Genomic DNA, 14,639 nt, shown 5'->3' on the forward strand with positions numbered 1-14,639 from the left:
TCGTCGACAGAAAGTTGCTACTTTCTGTCCAACGGCTAAAAATGGGGATGGGGCCTATAAATACCCCAACCACCTCCAAATCTTCCACTCTCACACATTCAATACAAGAGCAAAGAATCAATTCCAAGACATATTCAAAACTTCCAATCTCCTCAAGTGCCACAATTAAGACAAGTGATCGTTAGTGATTAGTGACTTGAGAGAGTGTGATTTGTGTTTCATTTGTTGCTCTTGTTGTTTGGTTTTCTTAATCGTGCTTTCTTCATCTCCTTCTAAACTCTCTAGTGACTTGTAAAGCTAGCAAGAGACACCTGAGTGTGTGGTGGTCCTTGCAGGGTCTTTGTGATCCTTGAGATTAAGAAGATGCACTCAATCGGTCTAGGTGATAGATTGAGAGAGGGAAAGGGTTGAAAAGACCAGGCCTCTGTGGCCTCCTCAACGGGGAGTAGGTTCATTGGAACCGAACCTCGGGAAACAAATCGTTGTGTTCATTTGTGTTGATCATCACCGTTCGATTTGATTCTTCCCCTCCCCACTCTCTAAGTTCTCTTGCTCACAATCTTTTGAGTTAGCTCCCAAAGTCATCTGCATTGATTGAGCAACTCATAGCAAGAACTCTCTTCCGCATTCTGCATTCATTATAATTTGTTTCTAATCCTAACCCCGGGTGAAGTTCGTGTTTAAAGTTTATAATTTATAGGTTTCGCCTATTCACCCCCTGTAGGCTACTTTCAACACTACCCATGGTTCGTTGCACTAGACTGAGAATGACAGTTTACACAGTCCCTGCATAAAGGTTAGATGCTCATCGGACCATGGTCTGGTGCTCCCAGTGCACCTTAAGTTTTGCAATCTTTGACATATCTTCTTCTATTCAATTTGGCTTCACCTAAAAGAGTACCTATGACTTAGACAAACATATCTATAGACTATCCAACTAGTCTAAGTCATGGATCTTGGTCATTTTGATCTCTCTACCTCGTATTCTAGCTCAAACTAGCTCCCAAAGAGTGAAACTTGGAATATGATCTATCCAACCTTTCTAGATGTATCAAATAGGTTTCTAGAGGTGTTTAGAACTAATCCAAAGTAAAGAACTACTGCAAGTTCATCTTTTCCAAGTTTTACCCCTATTTGACTAGAATTAAGCTGTTTTAGACTTAAAAACTTAGATACTGATCTTATGAGCATGTGAACATAAACTTGGCAAACTAGTTAGTCCATATGATTGTAATGGTCATCAAGCACCAAAACTAATATAGAAATGGATTGAGGTCATTTCTCTTTCATAGTCTAAATTTATGAATGCTGCTAATATCTGAATGCAGAAGTAGCTGATTTTATTGAATGTTGTTGCTATCCAAATGCAAAATGTTGTCGTTGTTTGAAACTGTTCTCCTAAACTGAATGCAGAAGTGTTCATGCTACTATCCAAATGCATAATTCTATCGTTGTCTGAATGCAAAAGTAGTTGAATTTGTGAACCAAAACTGTTTTCACTAGTAGACAACAACATTGTAGTTTCTGAACCAAAATTGTTTCCCTAAACTGAATGGCACTTAATTTTGAACCAAAGCATATGACAACTAGGAATTTGCATTAGACGGCTAAGAATTTGTAGCAGACATTTATAAATTCGCAGTAGACAACTAGGGTCAAACTGTTTCAAATCAGTGCCATTCACAATACAGTTTAACATAATTGGTTCACATGAGATAAACAAGCATACATAGCAGCCATTGAAACAGACAAGCATACAAGAAATCTAACATAGACATGAAGACATGAAGTTTGACATTGAGAACCTCACATAAAGTCTCACTTACACAACCTTACATCAAGTTTCATATAGATAGCCTTACATAAAGTCCATACATAACAGACTTACATAATAGCCATCACATATTACGATCCCACCATTCTTGTATATCCCAGACAATATCATCACAAAACCCTTCAATGCTAGAAAGTTGAGGGTTCTCTAGTTAATCTAGTTCCTGAAAAATCCCATTCCACAAGCTCTTCGAATCACACTCATCGTTGCCTTCGATGTAACCATCTTCGATCGAACCATATTCCGATGTGTCACCCAACTCTGTTGAGTCACAATCCACCGAAGAATTTCTATTTTTAGATCTTGTTGGCAAATTAAAGATGTTTGCTCACACATTTTAAAGATATGGTCAAGATGATTCATTTCATCTTGTGACCTTCCACTTTTTCAGAAATGGAGCACAACATATACACATCGTGTAATTTAGATGTTTGATGCCTCATCTATTGTATGGCATAATGCATAAAAATCCTAATCTTGACATGATTGAAGTAATCCATGCTATATTGCAACAAAATGTGATGAAAAAGTTGTGAGTTCCCGATGTACTTATGAGTTCCCAACTGCCACCCATCCTTCCCAAAACTATAAAATGAGAGCACACCCTTGCATCAACCGGATCTCAAATAATTGTATTGATCGATTTTTACTAGAAAAAAACTTAAATCCACTAAGAAAATGTGAGGATCTGAGGACTCTTAAAGCACTCCACTATAGTAGATTGACTTCGCCTATGTGATTGGAGACAATGATTAAGGAAATACCTCACATGGCAGTGCATCTAGTGCTAGGATGCCATTAGCTTTAACTCCACCGTGGCGGCATTCTCCATAGACACGATGACATAGACCGCCTTGTCTACAGCGATGATGACTAATTCTCACAAGCGATGACGACTGTGCTATGCTTCGACGCGGAATCTAGCATGGCAGCAACTAGGGTTGGACAATGTGAGGAAAGGGAAGACACTGGGAAACTAGGGAGGGAGGAGGAGGAGAAGGAGAAGGGAGATGACTTATTCATGACATTTGCTCTCGCCATCCGTTAAGAGCAAGTGACAAGCTTAAGCATCTTCGAACTCTGTCAATGGGGCGCAATGTTAACACCTTTCTATTCAAGCAAGGAGACTAATTGTCTCATTTCCATTCTGACTATAGTCACGACTTGAGTTCCATTGTGGCAAAGCCTATCCTGCTACTTTCTAAAAAAGAAAAAATGTCGCCACAATGGGGTCGTGGTGTTCACCGACGGCATGGGCGAGGCATAGGCATACAACTGCGATGGATGTATGTCGTCCTCTACACGGTGCTGCGTAGAGGCTAGAGAGTGTGACAAACCCAATTTGCTAGACATCTTTAACATGTTCATAATATTATTATGTATCATTAGCGCATAACATGAGCATCATTATATTATATTTGAATGAGCATTTATTTTTTTGGGTTATGTTTAAATGGTACTTAGGATGTAACCCAAAATTTTTAAATGTTTCTATGTTATATTTTGTTACATTAAAATAATTGCATGAGAAAACAAGATGTACAAGTTTTTGCTCATTTTTTGGGAATTATTTGATCAACATAAATATTAGTTGAAGATTCAAAATTCAGCATTTTTCTTTTAAAATTGTGAGCAAACAAAAATAGCTCTATGAGTGTTCTTGATCATAATGAAATTCCCTCGATTTTATCTTTCCAATGGTTATTTTAGGTAAATTTTAGAGCAACAGATCTTTGGATTTTGAATTTTAAAAGTTTTCACTCTCCTCATCTTTTGTTTAATGTGGGTCCGCATGTTAGACTCAGTGCACCCCTCCCCTTCCTCTCCTCTCTCCTTCGGTTGGGCAGCTATGGCGCCGCTCGCCACCAACGTGGACACTATGGCTCTAGCCATGGCAAAATGTTGCCTTACTCCACTTCTCCTCTTCTATAAGGGCTAATTTGGAAGCAAGAGAAGGCAAACCCAAGAAGAAAAAAAATCTTCCTTATATAACTAAGGGCTTGTTTAGGAGCTAAGGGATTGGAGGGGTTTGAAGGGACTAAAATCCCTTACTATTCAATTTAGCCCCCTTTAATCCCCTCCAATCCCCTTGCTCCCAAACAAGCCCTAAGTATTTTATTCAAATGTCATATGCAATGATATCTCACCCAAGGAAGAGAGGGGAATTCCAAAGGAATTTAGGTTCCCAAATGGGCCCTAAGGATATACTCGACCCCCGCATCGCCTAACCCTAACCCTAGCAACCCTCTCGTCATTGCCACCATCAGAGCTTCAAACCATCAGCCACAATCCTCCCCCCACTCCTTTCTCCAATCTGCCACTCCCATAGCTTCCCCTTGGCTTTGTCCATCGTTCTCCCTCCTCTTCAGCTCCCTTCCCTTACCTTCCTTCGTCGTACCCCTCTCCATTGTTGGTCGTCTTCCAGTCCTCCTCCGCCCACTACATTGCTTCAATAAGCTTCCCTTGGTGCTACTTATGTGCGCCTCTTCTCTACCTCTCTTGTACCTTTCTCTAACCAGCCGCCATTACCCCCCACTTGTCCCTCGCCACCACAGAAGCCATTTCGTGCATCGGTGCACACTCTCGTGTGATCGGATGCCTTGACCTAGGCAGGTCTTTGACCCTAAATCAGGCTGATGGCGTGGCCTAAGGCTCACCTGTTAGTGTCTGGGGGCTAGCCAGTTCTTAGTATTTATAGAACTGGCCTTTAATAAAAAAGGAAAATGTGAAAAGGGGTTTAATTGATTAAGAAATTCTTGTATGATATAAAATTCATAGTAGATGTTATATAGCTCCTAAAATTATGGAACTTGTCTCCCTAACGTACTCTTTCTGAGAAGAAAAAGTTGTTAGACAAAATCATAAATTTAACAAAATCTAATCTATGTTAGCAGAGTAACAATAAATAATTATTTCTATAGTCAAAAATCAACTTTTTATGATTAAAAACAAATCATAATTTATAAAAAGCAACAAATTACTTATACTAATTGGTTGTATAAGAGTTTTGTTTGAAATCATTTTAAACCAGGCACCTAAAGTGAAAAAATAATTAAAAGTACGTTATTTCGATTTGGTAAGTCGAACCAAATTAATAGTGGAGGGAGGTTAGAACAACATTTTCCAAAGATTACTCTAAGAGCAACTCCAAGAGACTAGGTATATTTATAAAAGTAAATTTAGTTAATATTAAAAGAAAATTGTATCCAATAGACTCTGTAAACGACTCTTCAAATTTAGTGGCTCTCTATTTCTCCATCTTCGCTCTCCAATTTTGGATATGCTGCTTCACTCTCTATTCAGTCCGTAGGCTTACCGAGTCTGTTGGATTAGCCTACACTTTTTCTTTAAAATATTATTCTAAAAAGTAGCTAAATCAGTAAATTTGGCTAGTCTTTTTAGCTAATCTCTTGAAGTTGCTCTAACACTGATCCAAGAAAAAAAACCATTCAGACAGGCCCATTTGAAAAGCCTAAACGCGGACATAAAATGGAGGAGCAACAGCGGCATCATCGACTTCGCCAAAAACGAAAAACCTCACCGGCTCCATTCCAATCCATCCTTTCCTTATCCCCTCTCCCTCCCTTCGTTCGCCATGGCAACCGTGTTCCTCCGTTCCCTCGCCATGGCCATGGCCGACACCGCGCTCCCGCCCTCCCACAAGCTCCTCCCTACGGTTTCCCTGCCGCTCCTCCCCTCGTCCACCCGCGCCGCGCCGCTCCTCCTCTGCGCCAGCCGCCGCCTGCCGCCCGCGCCCCTCGTTGCCTCATCCGACGCCGTCGAGACGAACATTGAATGGGTCGACGACGACGAGGAGGAGGCTGGAGAAGCCTTCGACGAGGAGGGTGGGGATGTTGAGGAGGAGGTGCTGGCCTCAGGCGACGAGGGTGAGGGGGAGTACGCCGCGGTGGAGCCGCCCGAGGAGGCAAAGGTCTACGTTGGGAACCTCCCCTACGACATCGAAAGCGAGGGACTCGCGCAGCTCTTCGACCAGGCCGGCGTCGTCGAGGTCGCCGAGGTGAGCCGGACGCGCCTCACCCCCAAATTTCCTATTGACTATGACGTGCTAGTTCAGTCGCTTCTAATTGCTTGTTGTACTTGACGAAACCTAAAACTTACAGAAATAATCTGTGCTCATTGTGAGTATGACTCTCCAGTTGCTTCCTGTAACTAAGTATTGCTCAGTAAACGTTTGATTCTGAATATGGACTTGATATACTTTGTTTGCTATGTGCACTGTACATTGTTGCCTTCCTTACGATAAAATGTAGTGTTGCTCCAGTATGTTGCTGTCATATACTCTTAGGTCTTAGTGTACGGTACTTGTTGTCGAATGTTAGTAGAAAATACATTATTCTTTTAGGTTACTGTTGCTGTTAAGAAATATTCCTTTAGTGACATTTGTTCTATTGAGGTCGTAAGCTTGATATCGTTCTATGCAATTTTAGGTTATTTACAACAAAGAGACTGGCCAGAGCCGTGGGTTTGGCTTTGTTACCATGAGCACTATTGAGGAAGCTGATAAAGCCATTGAGATGTTCAACCGCTATGTAAGCTCATTTCTGTCCTCTCGCTTCTCTGTTCTTCTCCAGAGTTAAAACAGAACTGCAGTCCACTAAAGCTCCCATCCTCTGCATTCCTTCATGTTGTGGATTCGCATGCCGTCATTATACATGGAAATTGAATTGCGTTGAGAGGTTCAGAACTTGAGATGACCATACATGTCATCTCATGGAGAAGAGGCAGTCATGTTAGGCTCATCTCATTTTATGGTGTGGCTTAGATAAAAGGGGCACATCTGTGTACCACTTCAAAGCATGTAGACTATAGACACCCTCATATATACGAAGACCAGATATATGTCACAAAATTGTGCTGAATAGATTACTAACCAACTTATTTTCTATAGGACATTAGTGGGAGGCTTCTGAATGTAAACAGGGCATCTCCTAGGGGCACTCGCATGGAAAGGCCTCCGAGACAATTTGCGCCTGCTTTCAGAGCTTATGTTGGCAACTTGCCATGGCAAGCTGATGACTCTAGGCTGGTGCAATTGTTCAGCGAGTACGGAGAAGTCGTTAATGCTGCGGTTGTCTATGATAGAGAAACCGGGCGCTCACGAGGATTCGGTTTTGTAACGATGGTGTCGAAGGAGGAACTCGACGACGCTATCTCTGCCCTGGATGGACAGGTGGAAATACTGCACTCTGAACTAACTCTTTTTTTCTTCTTCTTCTTTAGTACTGAAATAGCAGCGCAAGGTACACGTGGGAGCACTGAGCTAATGTTAGTCATCTCATAAAATTTACCATAGGAATTGGACGGCCGCCCTCTTCGGGTGAACGTTGCAGCAGAGCGACCACAGAGGGGCTTTTGATGCGGGCGGCGGTACGAGAGAGATGGCTGCTTGTTTGTGATAAGAGCACGGAGACACAACGGAGGAGGAACGGTACAAATTAGCGGAAGTTGATGCTGTCACAAGTTGCTAGATCCCTCCCTTAGCTTCGTGATTTTGGTTCTTGTCGACATCATCATGAGTTAAATTATCCAAGTAGGCTTCTATGTTTGATCTATCCCGATTCCTGATGCCTTGTCACATTATCATCGTGGCAAATGTTTTGTTGGTAAAACCATAGGAGCAAACGGAGATTATTTATATCTGGCGTATAAAACCGTACCCAGTGTGTTGCATCTAACATTCATCTCTCCTTGACACTTCGACAGTGTAATGGCCAACCAGTTATCGCTTGAGTCTGGAAGCATTCCCCGTTAGGTCCTGTTTGATTTGAGGCTTGAAACAATTTTAGCCGGATTGGTCCTATAATTTAGATAAGATTCTGGTCGAATCCTGGAGAAACGAATGTATCGGAATGGGACCAAGAACTATTTCAGCTCAAATAAACATATCATTCCACATCACGTTCCTTGCGCGAACACCACGCTCGTGGGATTCAATGGCCTCCCCATCTGTTGCACGGATTTATATTGGTCATTTCTTACGATAAAGTTTTTTTGGACCATGAATATTTTTGGCAGTACAATATTTTGCACGGAATTTTTAATTATGACAGTACAATTTTGTGGATAGTACCAAACACACAGTTTTGTGTTTTAATAGTAGCGTCACAAATAATCTATAAAAAGTTGTACTGCCAAAAAATATTCATGGTCTAAGAAAACTAGTGTCAACAAATGTTCAATGTAAAAAAAATGATGTGTCAAAAAACCTATGGAATAAAATATCACTGTCTACGTGTTGGTAGTGCTACACCTACACGTGAAACAGGGGAGAAATGGCCTTTTCTCTTTGCAGTTGACGATGCTAAAGGCCTGTTTGTTTAGCCCCAGATTATATAATCTGGATTAAATAATCCTAAGAGGCAAACAAACAGTCCAGCTTATTTGCCCAGATTATATAATCCATGGGGGTAAACCAACACTTCGGCCACCACGAATGCTCCTTCTGGCACTCCTACTACCGCGTATCACACAACTAGTGTCACGACCGGCACTACGCCCTGCCAGTGTAAATCCTGCGCCACGACGACCTGCCGTCATGGAACCACGTATCATGGTTGGTCTGCCTCGTTCAGGTGTCGTAACATCACCAACTGCTGAGTCAATGTCTGCTGGTTCCGACGGAGGATCCATCACCACGACGACGGCACGGAGGCTTCTGGCGGCGGAATCCTGTGCCGTGCGACGACGGCGCGGCGGGATCCTGTGCCGGGCGCGGGACGCGTGTTCGTCGACTGCGCGGAGGCTTCTGGCGGCGGGATCCTGTGCCGGGCGACGACGACGCGGCGGGATCCTGTGCCGGGCGCGGGACGCGTCCCCGTCGACCGCGCGGAGGCTTCTGGCGGCAGGATCGTGTGCCGGGCGGGAATTTGCTGCGTGCGGGACGACACGGCGCGGAGGCTTCTGCGGCACGGCGCGCGGGACGCGTCGGAGTGGCAGGCGGCGTGATCCTGTGCCAGGTGGCGGAGGCTTCTCGCGGCGGGGTTCGGTAGATTATAATGGCAATGGTGGGTAATTCCTAGGAAACTTGAAAGGGTAGTGGGGAAGTGGGAAAAAATAATCTAGGCACTTGCTTATGGATTATCATAATCCAAGGGGTTAGATTATATAATCTAGGCAAATAAGCTGGACTGTTTGTTTGCCTCTTAGGATTATTTAATCCAGATTATATAATTTGGGGGGTAAACAAACAGGCCCTATATAATCCTCCAAAAATAATCCAGATTATATAATCCATGGGGTAAACAAACAGGCCCTAAGTGTCACATCTAATGGCGGTGCTATATTGGGAAAAAACATACCCAGTGCTATATTGGAAAAAAATATCTCTCGATGATAAATAAGGATCCATGTGATGCTAAATAAAGTTTTTTTTTTGCAAAATTTTATGGGCAAGGGTTAGGGTATCTTGCATGTACATCATTGATCTCAGCAACAATTTCCTCACAAAGATGGACTGTAGTTGCCTGAAGAACTTCATCAAGCTGCCACAATTTAGTCGCACCGAAAACAGCCGATGCCACAAGTGGATGTCTCAAGACAAATGCTGAAAGCAATAGTAAGATAAGCAAGGGATCAGCAGAAAATGGTCAAAGAATGCAGCTTCACATCGAGCGCAGTTGTTGAGAACAACTCACCAATCGCTAAGGTCACTGGAGAAATGCCATACTTTGCAGAAATCTGTGTGTATTCCTAAAATAAAAGAGACTGTTATGTATGCAATTAAAAAGGGATTTTTCACATCCACACTATACAAGACATTTGCGCACCTTCACAGCTGCTTTCACTTTGGGGCTCTGCAGTTTGTACCGGGATTCACCTTCAGAGTATCTCCCTATAAAGGAGGAGCGCTAACGTAGTGGAACCAAACTAAAATGAAAGAGAGGATTGGAACCAGACTATAAACCTTTTAAAATTTTCAGAACACGGTACCTTTGAAAAGATTCATTCTTGCGTCTGGCGGACCACAATTATCAGATAAGTGATACTTTCCTGAAAGTATACCCATTGCCATTGGGCTATAAGCCAGCAAGCTAATTCTGCAAATGCCATAGTTCAACAATGGAAGTTCAGAAGAAAAACAATTGTATAAATTGAGTCAAAACAGAATACAATTTGGAAAATACCTTAACCAAGAGCAAATACGATATGACAATGCCATTCTTCTTTAAACTAAACAGATGTCAATATTTTTTCGAACATGCAGGAGAGCTATGTATCGTTGTATCATAGTCATAGAGAGGGAAAAAACCAATATGCACTACCAACTCATGCCAGGACCATACATGAGAAGATTAGAGACACTGAAGACAACAGTTAGGGCTTCTGACCGTGTCAAGCATACCTCTCATGATGGCAGCATTCTGCCAATCCAGAATCAAAATTTCGGCACAACAAATTATACGAGTTCTGCAAAAACACAGGTGAAGAAATATGGAGAGCGATTACAGTACTACAGATTAGATCAAACTGCGCTACTTACCTGCAGTGTCAGTAGCTTTGGAAGCAACTGAGAATCCTTACTCAACTGAAGAAATTTCATCAAACCATATGGTGTCTCATTGCTAAGGCCAATGTACCTAATCTAACACCAACGATTCATAAATATGCAGCCTGAACTTTTTCATTAAAATTGGAAAGTTAAAAACAGCACCTCGACAACATTACCTTGCCAGCATCTATTGCTCTTCCGAGAGCCTCCAGTTGCTCTTCCATTGGAACAGACGTGTACTGGCAGTTCGGATCATACTCTGTCTCCCCAAACATTGGAACATACCTGCAAGTAGAAAAAAAACAGTGGTTAAGACCTCAGGTTGCAGAGACATGCAATAAAATGTGAGGTAAGGACACAAGCTAAGTCAGAGACCGATCCGGCCAGTGTATCTGGTAGAGGTCGATGTAGTCCACACCCAGCCTGCGCAAACTGCACAAGATCAAAACGAACATGTCACACATTAGGTATGAACGAAAAGAGCTCATAGCTGAAGCTAAGTATGCAACAACAATTATTCGAGGAAAAACTCTACTAACATCTATGTATCGTCATTAAGGGTGACTATTTAGGCAATTTATATTACAAAAACTTAGATCATGCCTAGAGCAGAAGTAACAAGGGTTCGAATTGAACAATCAATTCCTGAAGACACAACCACACTAGCTACAATCTGAGCACAAGAAGCAAATATGAGGTTTTGCAGAGTGAACACAGAACAAAAAGGTCTACCAATTGACCCACCAGCCATCGATTGCCTCTGCGATGTTCTGTGAATCGAGAGATGTCGGCCCGCCGCGAATCCACGTCATCTGCCCTGAAGGCCCCGCGACCTGTTCTCCCAGCATAGCGTCACCAAACAAAGCACCAAGTTGAGTTCACCGCTCCGTCACAAATTCACAATACATACAAGCAACCGAAGTAGGGGCAGGATCTGAGGGCTCTTGCTCACTTTGGTTGCGACGACGACGCTGTCCCGTGGGGCCCGGCGGGCCCGCAACCAGCGGCCGAGGAGCTCCTCGCTACGCCCGCGCGTCTCACTGCGCTGTGGGACTGGGTACCTGACGAGTAAACATGTTTGCAGATGTGCATCCAGAGTTCCAGACACCTTTCCTTTCATTACTCTCGAACCGAGGCAGGGAGATGAGGGAGCAGGTGAGCCTACATCTCTGCGGAGTCGAAGAAGTTGACGCCGGCGTCGTAGGCGGCGTCGAGGAGGCGGAGCGAGCACGCCGCCCCGCTCTGCTCTCCCATCGTCATTGTCCCTGCAGGAATCACACGCACGCACAGGCAGAGTCACTCAGCACGGTCCACCAGGGAGAGAAAGAGCACAGTCCAACGGAGAGAGAGGAAAAGGGAGTCTGAGCTCGAACCGAAGCAGAGGCGGGATACGGGCGGCAGGTCAGGAGCAAGGCGTAAGGTGGGCATGGCCATCTCCTCCTCTATTCTTGTTTCCTCTCCTGCTTTGCTCGGAGGAAGGTGCAGGTCTCCTTATCCGATTCTTCTCTCCCCTGTCAAGATTCACGTACAGACTGGATTGGGCGCGGGGTGAAGCCGTAGAGGATGGGACCGGAGATTCGAATCGGCCGGATGAGATACGGAGGGAAGGAGAGGAGGATAGGATTTTGAGATGGTCCAGCGAACTGGGGAACGAGAGTGGACGACGGAACCGAACCGGATGCCGCTACTCTTGCTGCTCTGAAGAGATGTACGTATTTCTGAAATCATGGCCGAACCCAACCCGACCCATCGTGTAATTTTTTTCGATTTTAGGGTTAGTTTGGAAACCCATTTTCTCAAGAAATTTTTATTTTCTCCAAATAAAATTAGTTTATTTTTAAGAAAATAAAGTTTACAAACTAGCCCTCACGGTTAGTAGCTCCACCACACGCAGACCCAGCTTCATTTTCTAAGTCAAACAATTAAGGCCAAACAATCAAGCACGTCTGTTTAGGATAGCGTCAAAACCATATTAATATTAGCCAAATAACTTATATATGTCTCCCCAAAATCCTTCTGGGCTCGACAGCAAACTTGTTTGGCGAGCCTCACTGGCCTTATGAGGCACTCACCGAAAAAGTCTCAAAGATGTCCTCCCCTTTTCCGGGCAATCACTTGTGGACGCATCACTTCCTTCTGATTGGATGTCTGGCGCTCTAGCAAAGACTTCGCCACTCCATTCCCAAATTTCTACAATCATGCTCGGGTTAAAGATACAAGTGTGCACAACCCCTGGGACACCTCTTGGTTGTGGCTTTGGATGAGTCACATTCCCTCCAAAACCTTATATCCGGTGTTTCCCTCAACAATGGGTCTGATGCTCATCGTTGCTTCGCCGCTGATGCCGATGGGCAGCTTCGGTACAAGATCATCTACTCCCGGCTCTCGACATATGACCGCTCTGACAGCCGAGTGCCGCGCTTCATTTGGGGCAATTATGCCCTCCTAGGGTGAAGTTTTTCACCTGGCTCGTGTCCCACAACCGTCTCTAGAGCCGGAACAACCTCCACAAAAAGAAGATTGTCCCTGACACTGTTTTGCCAGGTCTGCTGTCGATGTCCCCAAAACGCATCACACATTCTTCTTCGGTGTGAGTTTGTCGGCGCCTTCTGGGCCGTCGTTGGTGTCAACGTCGACGCCTCCGCCAACAGCTCCAGGCTCCATCTGTTCTCGTGCCCCGACTCCATCGACGACAACGTGTTCTCCACCTTCATTGCCCCATCCTGCTACCACCTATGGAAGAGGTGCAACAACTTTGTTTTAATTTCAGAGGAGAATCAACTTCCATCAATGCCACTCTTCGTGCTTGTCTGGCGGACGCCCGTCTGTGGGCTTACCGACTCAGGCCTCGCAATAGGAGCATAGCTATGGCTTGGTGTGATTCCCTCACCCTCGTCATCTCCCGCATGTAAAACCTTTGTTCTCATCTGTACTCCCCCTTGGGGTTCATCAGTGTGTTGGCTGCAATATATTAGGTGGGGGGTTCCCCCTCTGTCGACAAAAAAAATCATCAAATTAGTGAAGCACCTCAAGGAGTGCTCCATCAAATATAGTTTAGTGGAGTTAGGAAAAATTAACCACCATGTCATTGACATTGATTACAAAGAAAAATGATTTGTTCCTCTTTTTTCATGTGACTATTCTTCTTTCTCTCCTTGCGACTGAGGCCGCCTCTGACCATACCCCAAGTTGCCACGCATCCCACCGGCGACGCCTACTAAGGCCATGCCCGGTGTGGCCATGCTCGATCTCTTGACCACGCCCACTGAGGTAGTGCCTAGTCGATGCCTGTATGCATGCTTTCCTCGCACGCACACCCTCGCGGCCTCACCGACAACTTAGACATTGCCGAAAGGAGAAATGAATGAATGAATGAATGAGGAAAGAGAATATAAAGAGCTCCGGCTATGGCCAACAATGGAAAAGGGGACTTCTCGAGCGGTTGCCTCGAACATGCTTCAAAGGATCAAGATGTCTAATTAAGAGAAGGTAAAATAGACTTTTCTCAAATTTATTGAATAAATTAAAGCTTATCAACAAGCCAACTTCACAGCTTGTGTTAGGAGTGTTTTTACGATCAAGAGTTCTACATTCAAGGTTCCAAATCTATTCTAATATAAAAATTCTAGTGAAGTAAATACTTGAATGTAGTAGCATAAATATAAATTCTCAAATTAAAACAAGGATTAGGAATGTCTCAATGTTTTCTCAAGGTATCGAAGAGTTGGCACTCCCCACTAGTTCTTGTTGGAGCACCTGTGTAAGGGTATTGCTCCCCCTCTTGATCCATGCAAGGACCAAGTGGTCTCTATGAGCTAGTTCTTTGCCACTATGGCATGTGAACCACCCACAAATATTTACATATTTGAGTTCGGTCACCCACAATCTCCCGGATGATCTATAAACTCTCGTTCGCCATTCAGCCGTCTAGATAATGTTAATCACCAAAAATAACAAGTATAAACTCCCATTTCATATCCAATGCAGATAATAAAAATAGTGGGTGAAATTTTGTTGCTATCAAGTAAGTTCCTCACAAGGCGAACCCTCCTTCTCACACTCTAAAAGGTACCTTTAGCTGATCAAATGGGCAGCAAACCTTCAATTAACAAAATAAAGGGGGTATAAATAGCCCCAAATCAAGGAACTAGTCATTGACCCTCCACTCTGATTTCATACCGAACATATCCGGTGCACACCAACTCTGTGCACTATATTTGCTCTAAGGCTGTCTCCAGTAACTCTCATGTCTCATTCCCTATCTCAGGTTATAGTTCAAACTCCACTCTTTAAACA

General features: G+C 43.9%; 2 protein-coding genes and 1 long non-coding RNA gene across 6 annotated transcripts; 2 read left to right on the forward strand and 1 right to left on the reverse strand.

The window, feature by feature from the left end:
- Window positions 1-5,359: 5,359 nt before the first annotated feature.
- LOC100191381 (uncharacterized) lies at window positions 5,360-7,530 on the forward strand. Its single transcript, NM_001136815.2, has 4 exons — window positions 5,360-5,852; window positions 6,283-6,384; window positions 6,744-7,025; window positions 7,149-7,530. The coding sequence occupies exons 1-4, from the start codon at window positions 5,430-5,432 to the stop codon at window positions 7,209-7,211; spliced, it is 870 nt and encodes a 289-aa protein (NP_001130287.1). The 5' UTR covers window positions 5,360-5,429; the 3' UTR covers window positions 7,212-7,530.
- A 1,607-nt stretch (window positions 7,531-9,137) lies between these two features.
- On the reverse strand, window positions 9,138-12,023 carry LOC100384034 (uncharacterized). Of its 4 annotated transcripts, none has more exons than XM_023300222.2 (12): window positions 11,717-12,023; window positions 11,509-11,608; window positions 11,296-11,404; window positions 11,088-11,176; window positions 10,719-10,775; window positions 10,520-10,628; window positions 10,335-10,436; window positions 10,197-10,261; window positions 9,785-9,891; window positions 9,622-9,686; window positions 9,490-9,544; window positions 9,138-9,398 (listed from the first exon to the last, which is right to left on the reverse strand). In XM_023300222.2, the coding sequence occupies exons 1-12, from the start codon at window positions 11,775-11,777 to the stop codon at window positions 9,238-9,240; spliced, it is 1,080 nt and encodes a 359-aa protein (XP_023155990.1). In that variant the 5' UTR covers window positions 11,778-12,023; the 3' UTR covers window positions 9,138-9,237. The 4 variants fall into 4 exon arrangements, with proteins under 4 accessions (XP_023155990.1, XP_023155991.1, XP_023155989.1 ...); XM_023300223.1 differs by having other exon boundaries at window positions 9,490-9,532; window positions 11,076-11,176; window positions 11,717-11,868; XM_023300221.1 differs by having other exon boundaries at window positions 11,076-11,176; window positions 11,717-11,868.
- On the forward strand, window positions 11,717-12,189 carry LOC109943498 (uncharacterized). Its single transcript, XR_002266364.1, has 2 exons — window positions 11,717-11,763; window positions 11,863-12,189. It is a non-coding gene; the product is annotated as an uncharacterized lncRNA (long non-coding RNA).
- Window positions 12,190-14,639: the final 2,450 nt, after the last annotated feature.

Source organism: Zea mays, chromosome 1, assembly GCF_902167145.1.
Source record: "Zea mays cultivar B73 chromosome 1, Zm-B73-REFERENCE-NAM-5.0, whole genome shotgun sequence".
NCBI classification, from domain to species: domain Eukaryota; kingdom Viridiplantae; phylum Streptophyta; class Magnoliopsida; order Poales; family Poaceae; genus Zea; species Zea mays.

Bases quoted from the DNA above. Each gene is read 5' to 3' on its own strand.
- LOC100384034 (XM_023300221.1), bottom strand. From the start codon at position 11,777: ATGGCCATGCCCACCTTACGCCTTGCTCCTGACCTGCCGCCCGTATCC. The intron at 10,262-10,334 runs GTAAGTAGCGCA...GTGTTTTTGCAG, and splicing joins CAAAGCTACTGACACTGCAG to AACTCGTATAATTTGTTGTG. The intron at 9,399-9,489 runs GTGAGTTGTTCT...TATTGCTTTCAG, and splicing joins TCCAGTGACCTTAGCGATTG to CATTTGTCTTGAGACATCCA.
- LOC100191381 (NM_001136815.2), top strand. From the start codon at position 5,430: ATGGCAACCGTGTTCCTCCGTTCCCTCGCCATGGCCATGGCCGACACC. The intron at 5,853-6,282 runs GTGAGCCGGACG...ATGCAATTTTAG, and splicing joins GCGTCGTCGAGGTCGCCGAG to GTTATTTACAACAAAGAGAC. The intron at 6,385-6,743 runs GTAAGCTCATTT...TATTTTCTATAG, and splicing joins TTGAGATGTTCAACCGCTAT to GACATTAGTGGGAGGCTTCT.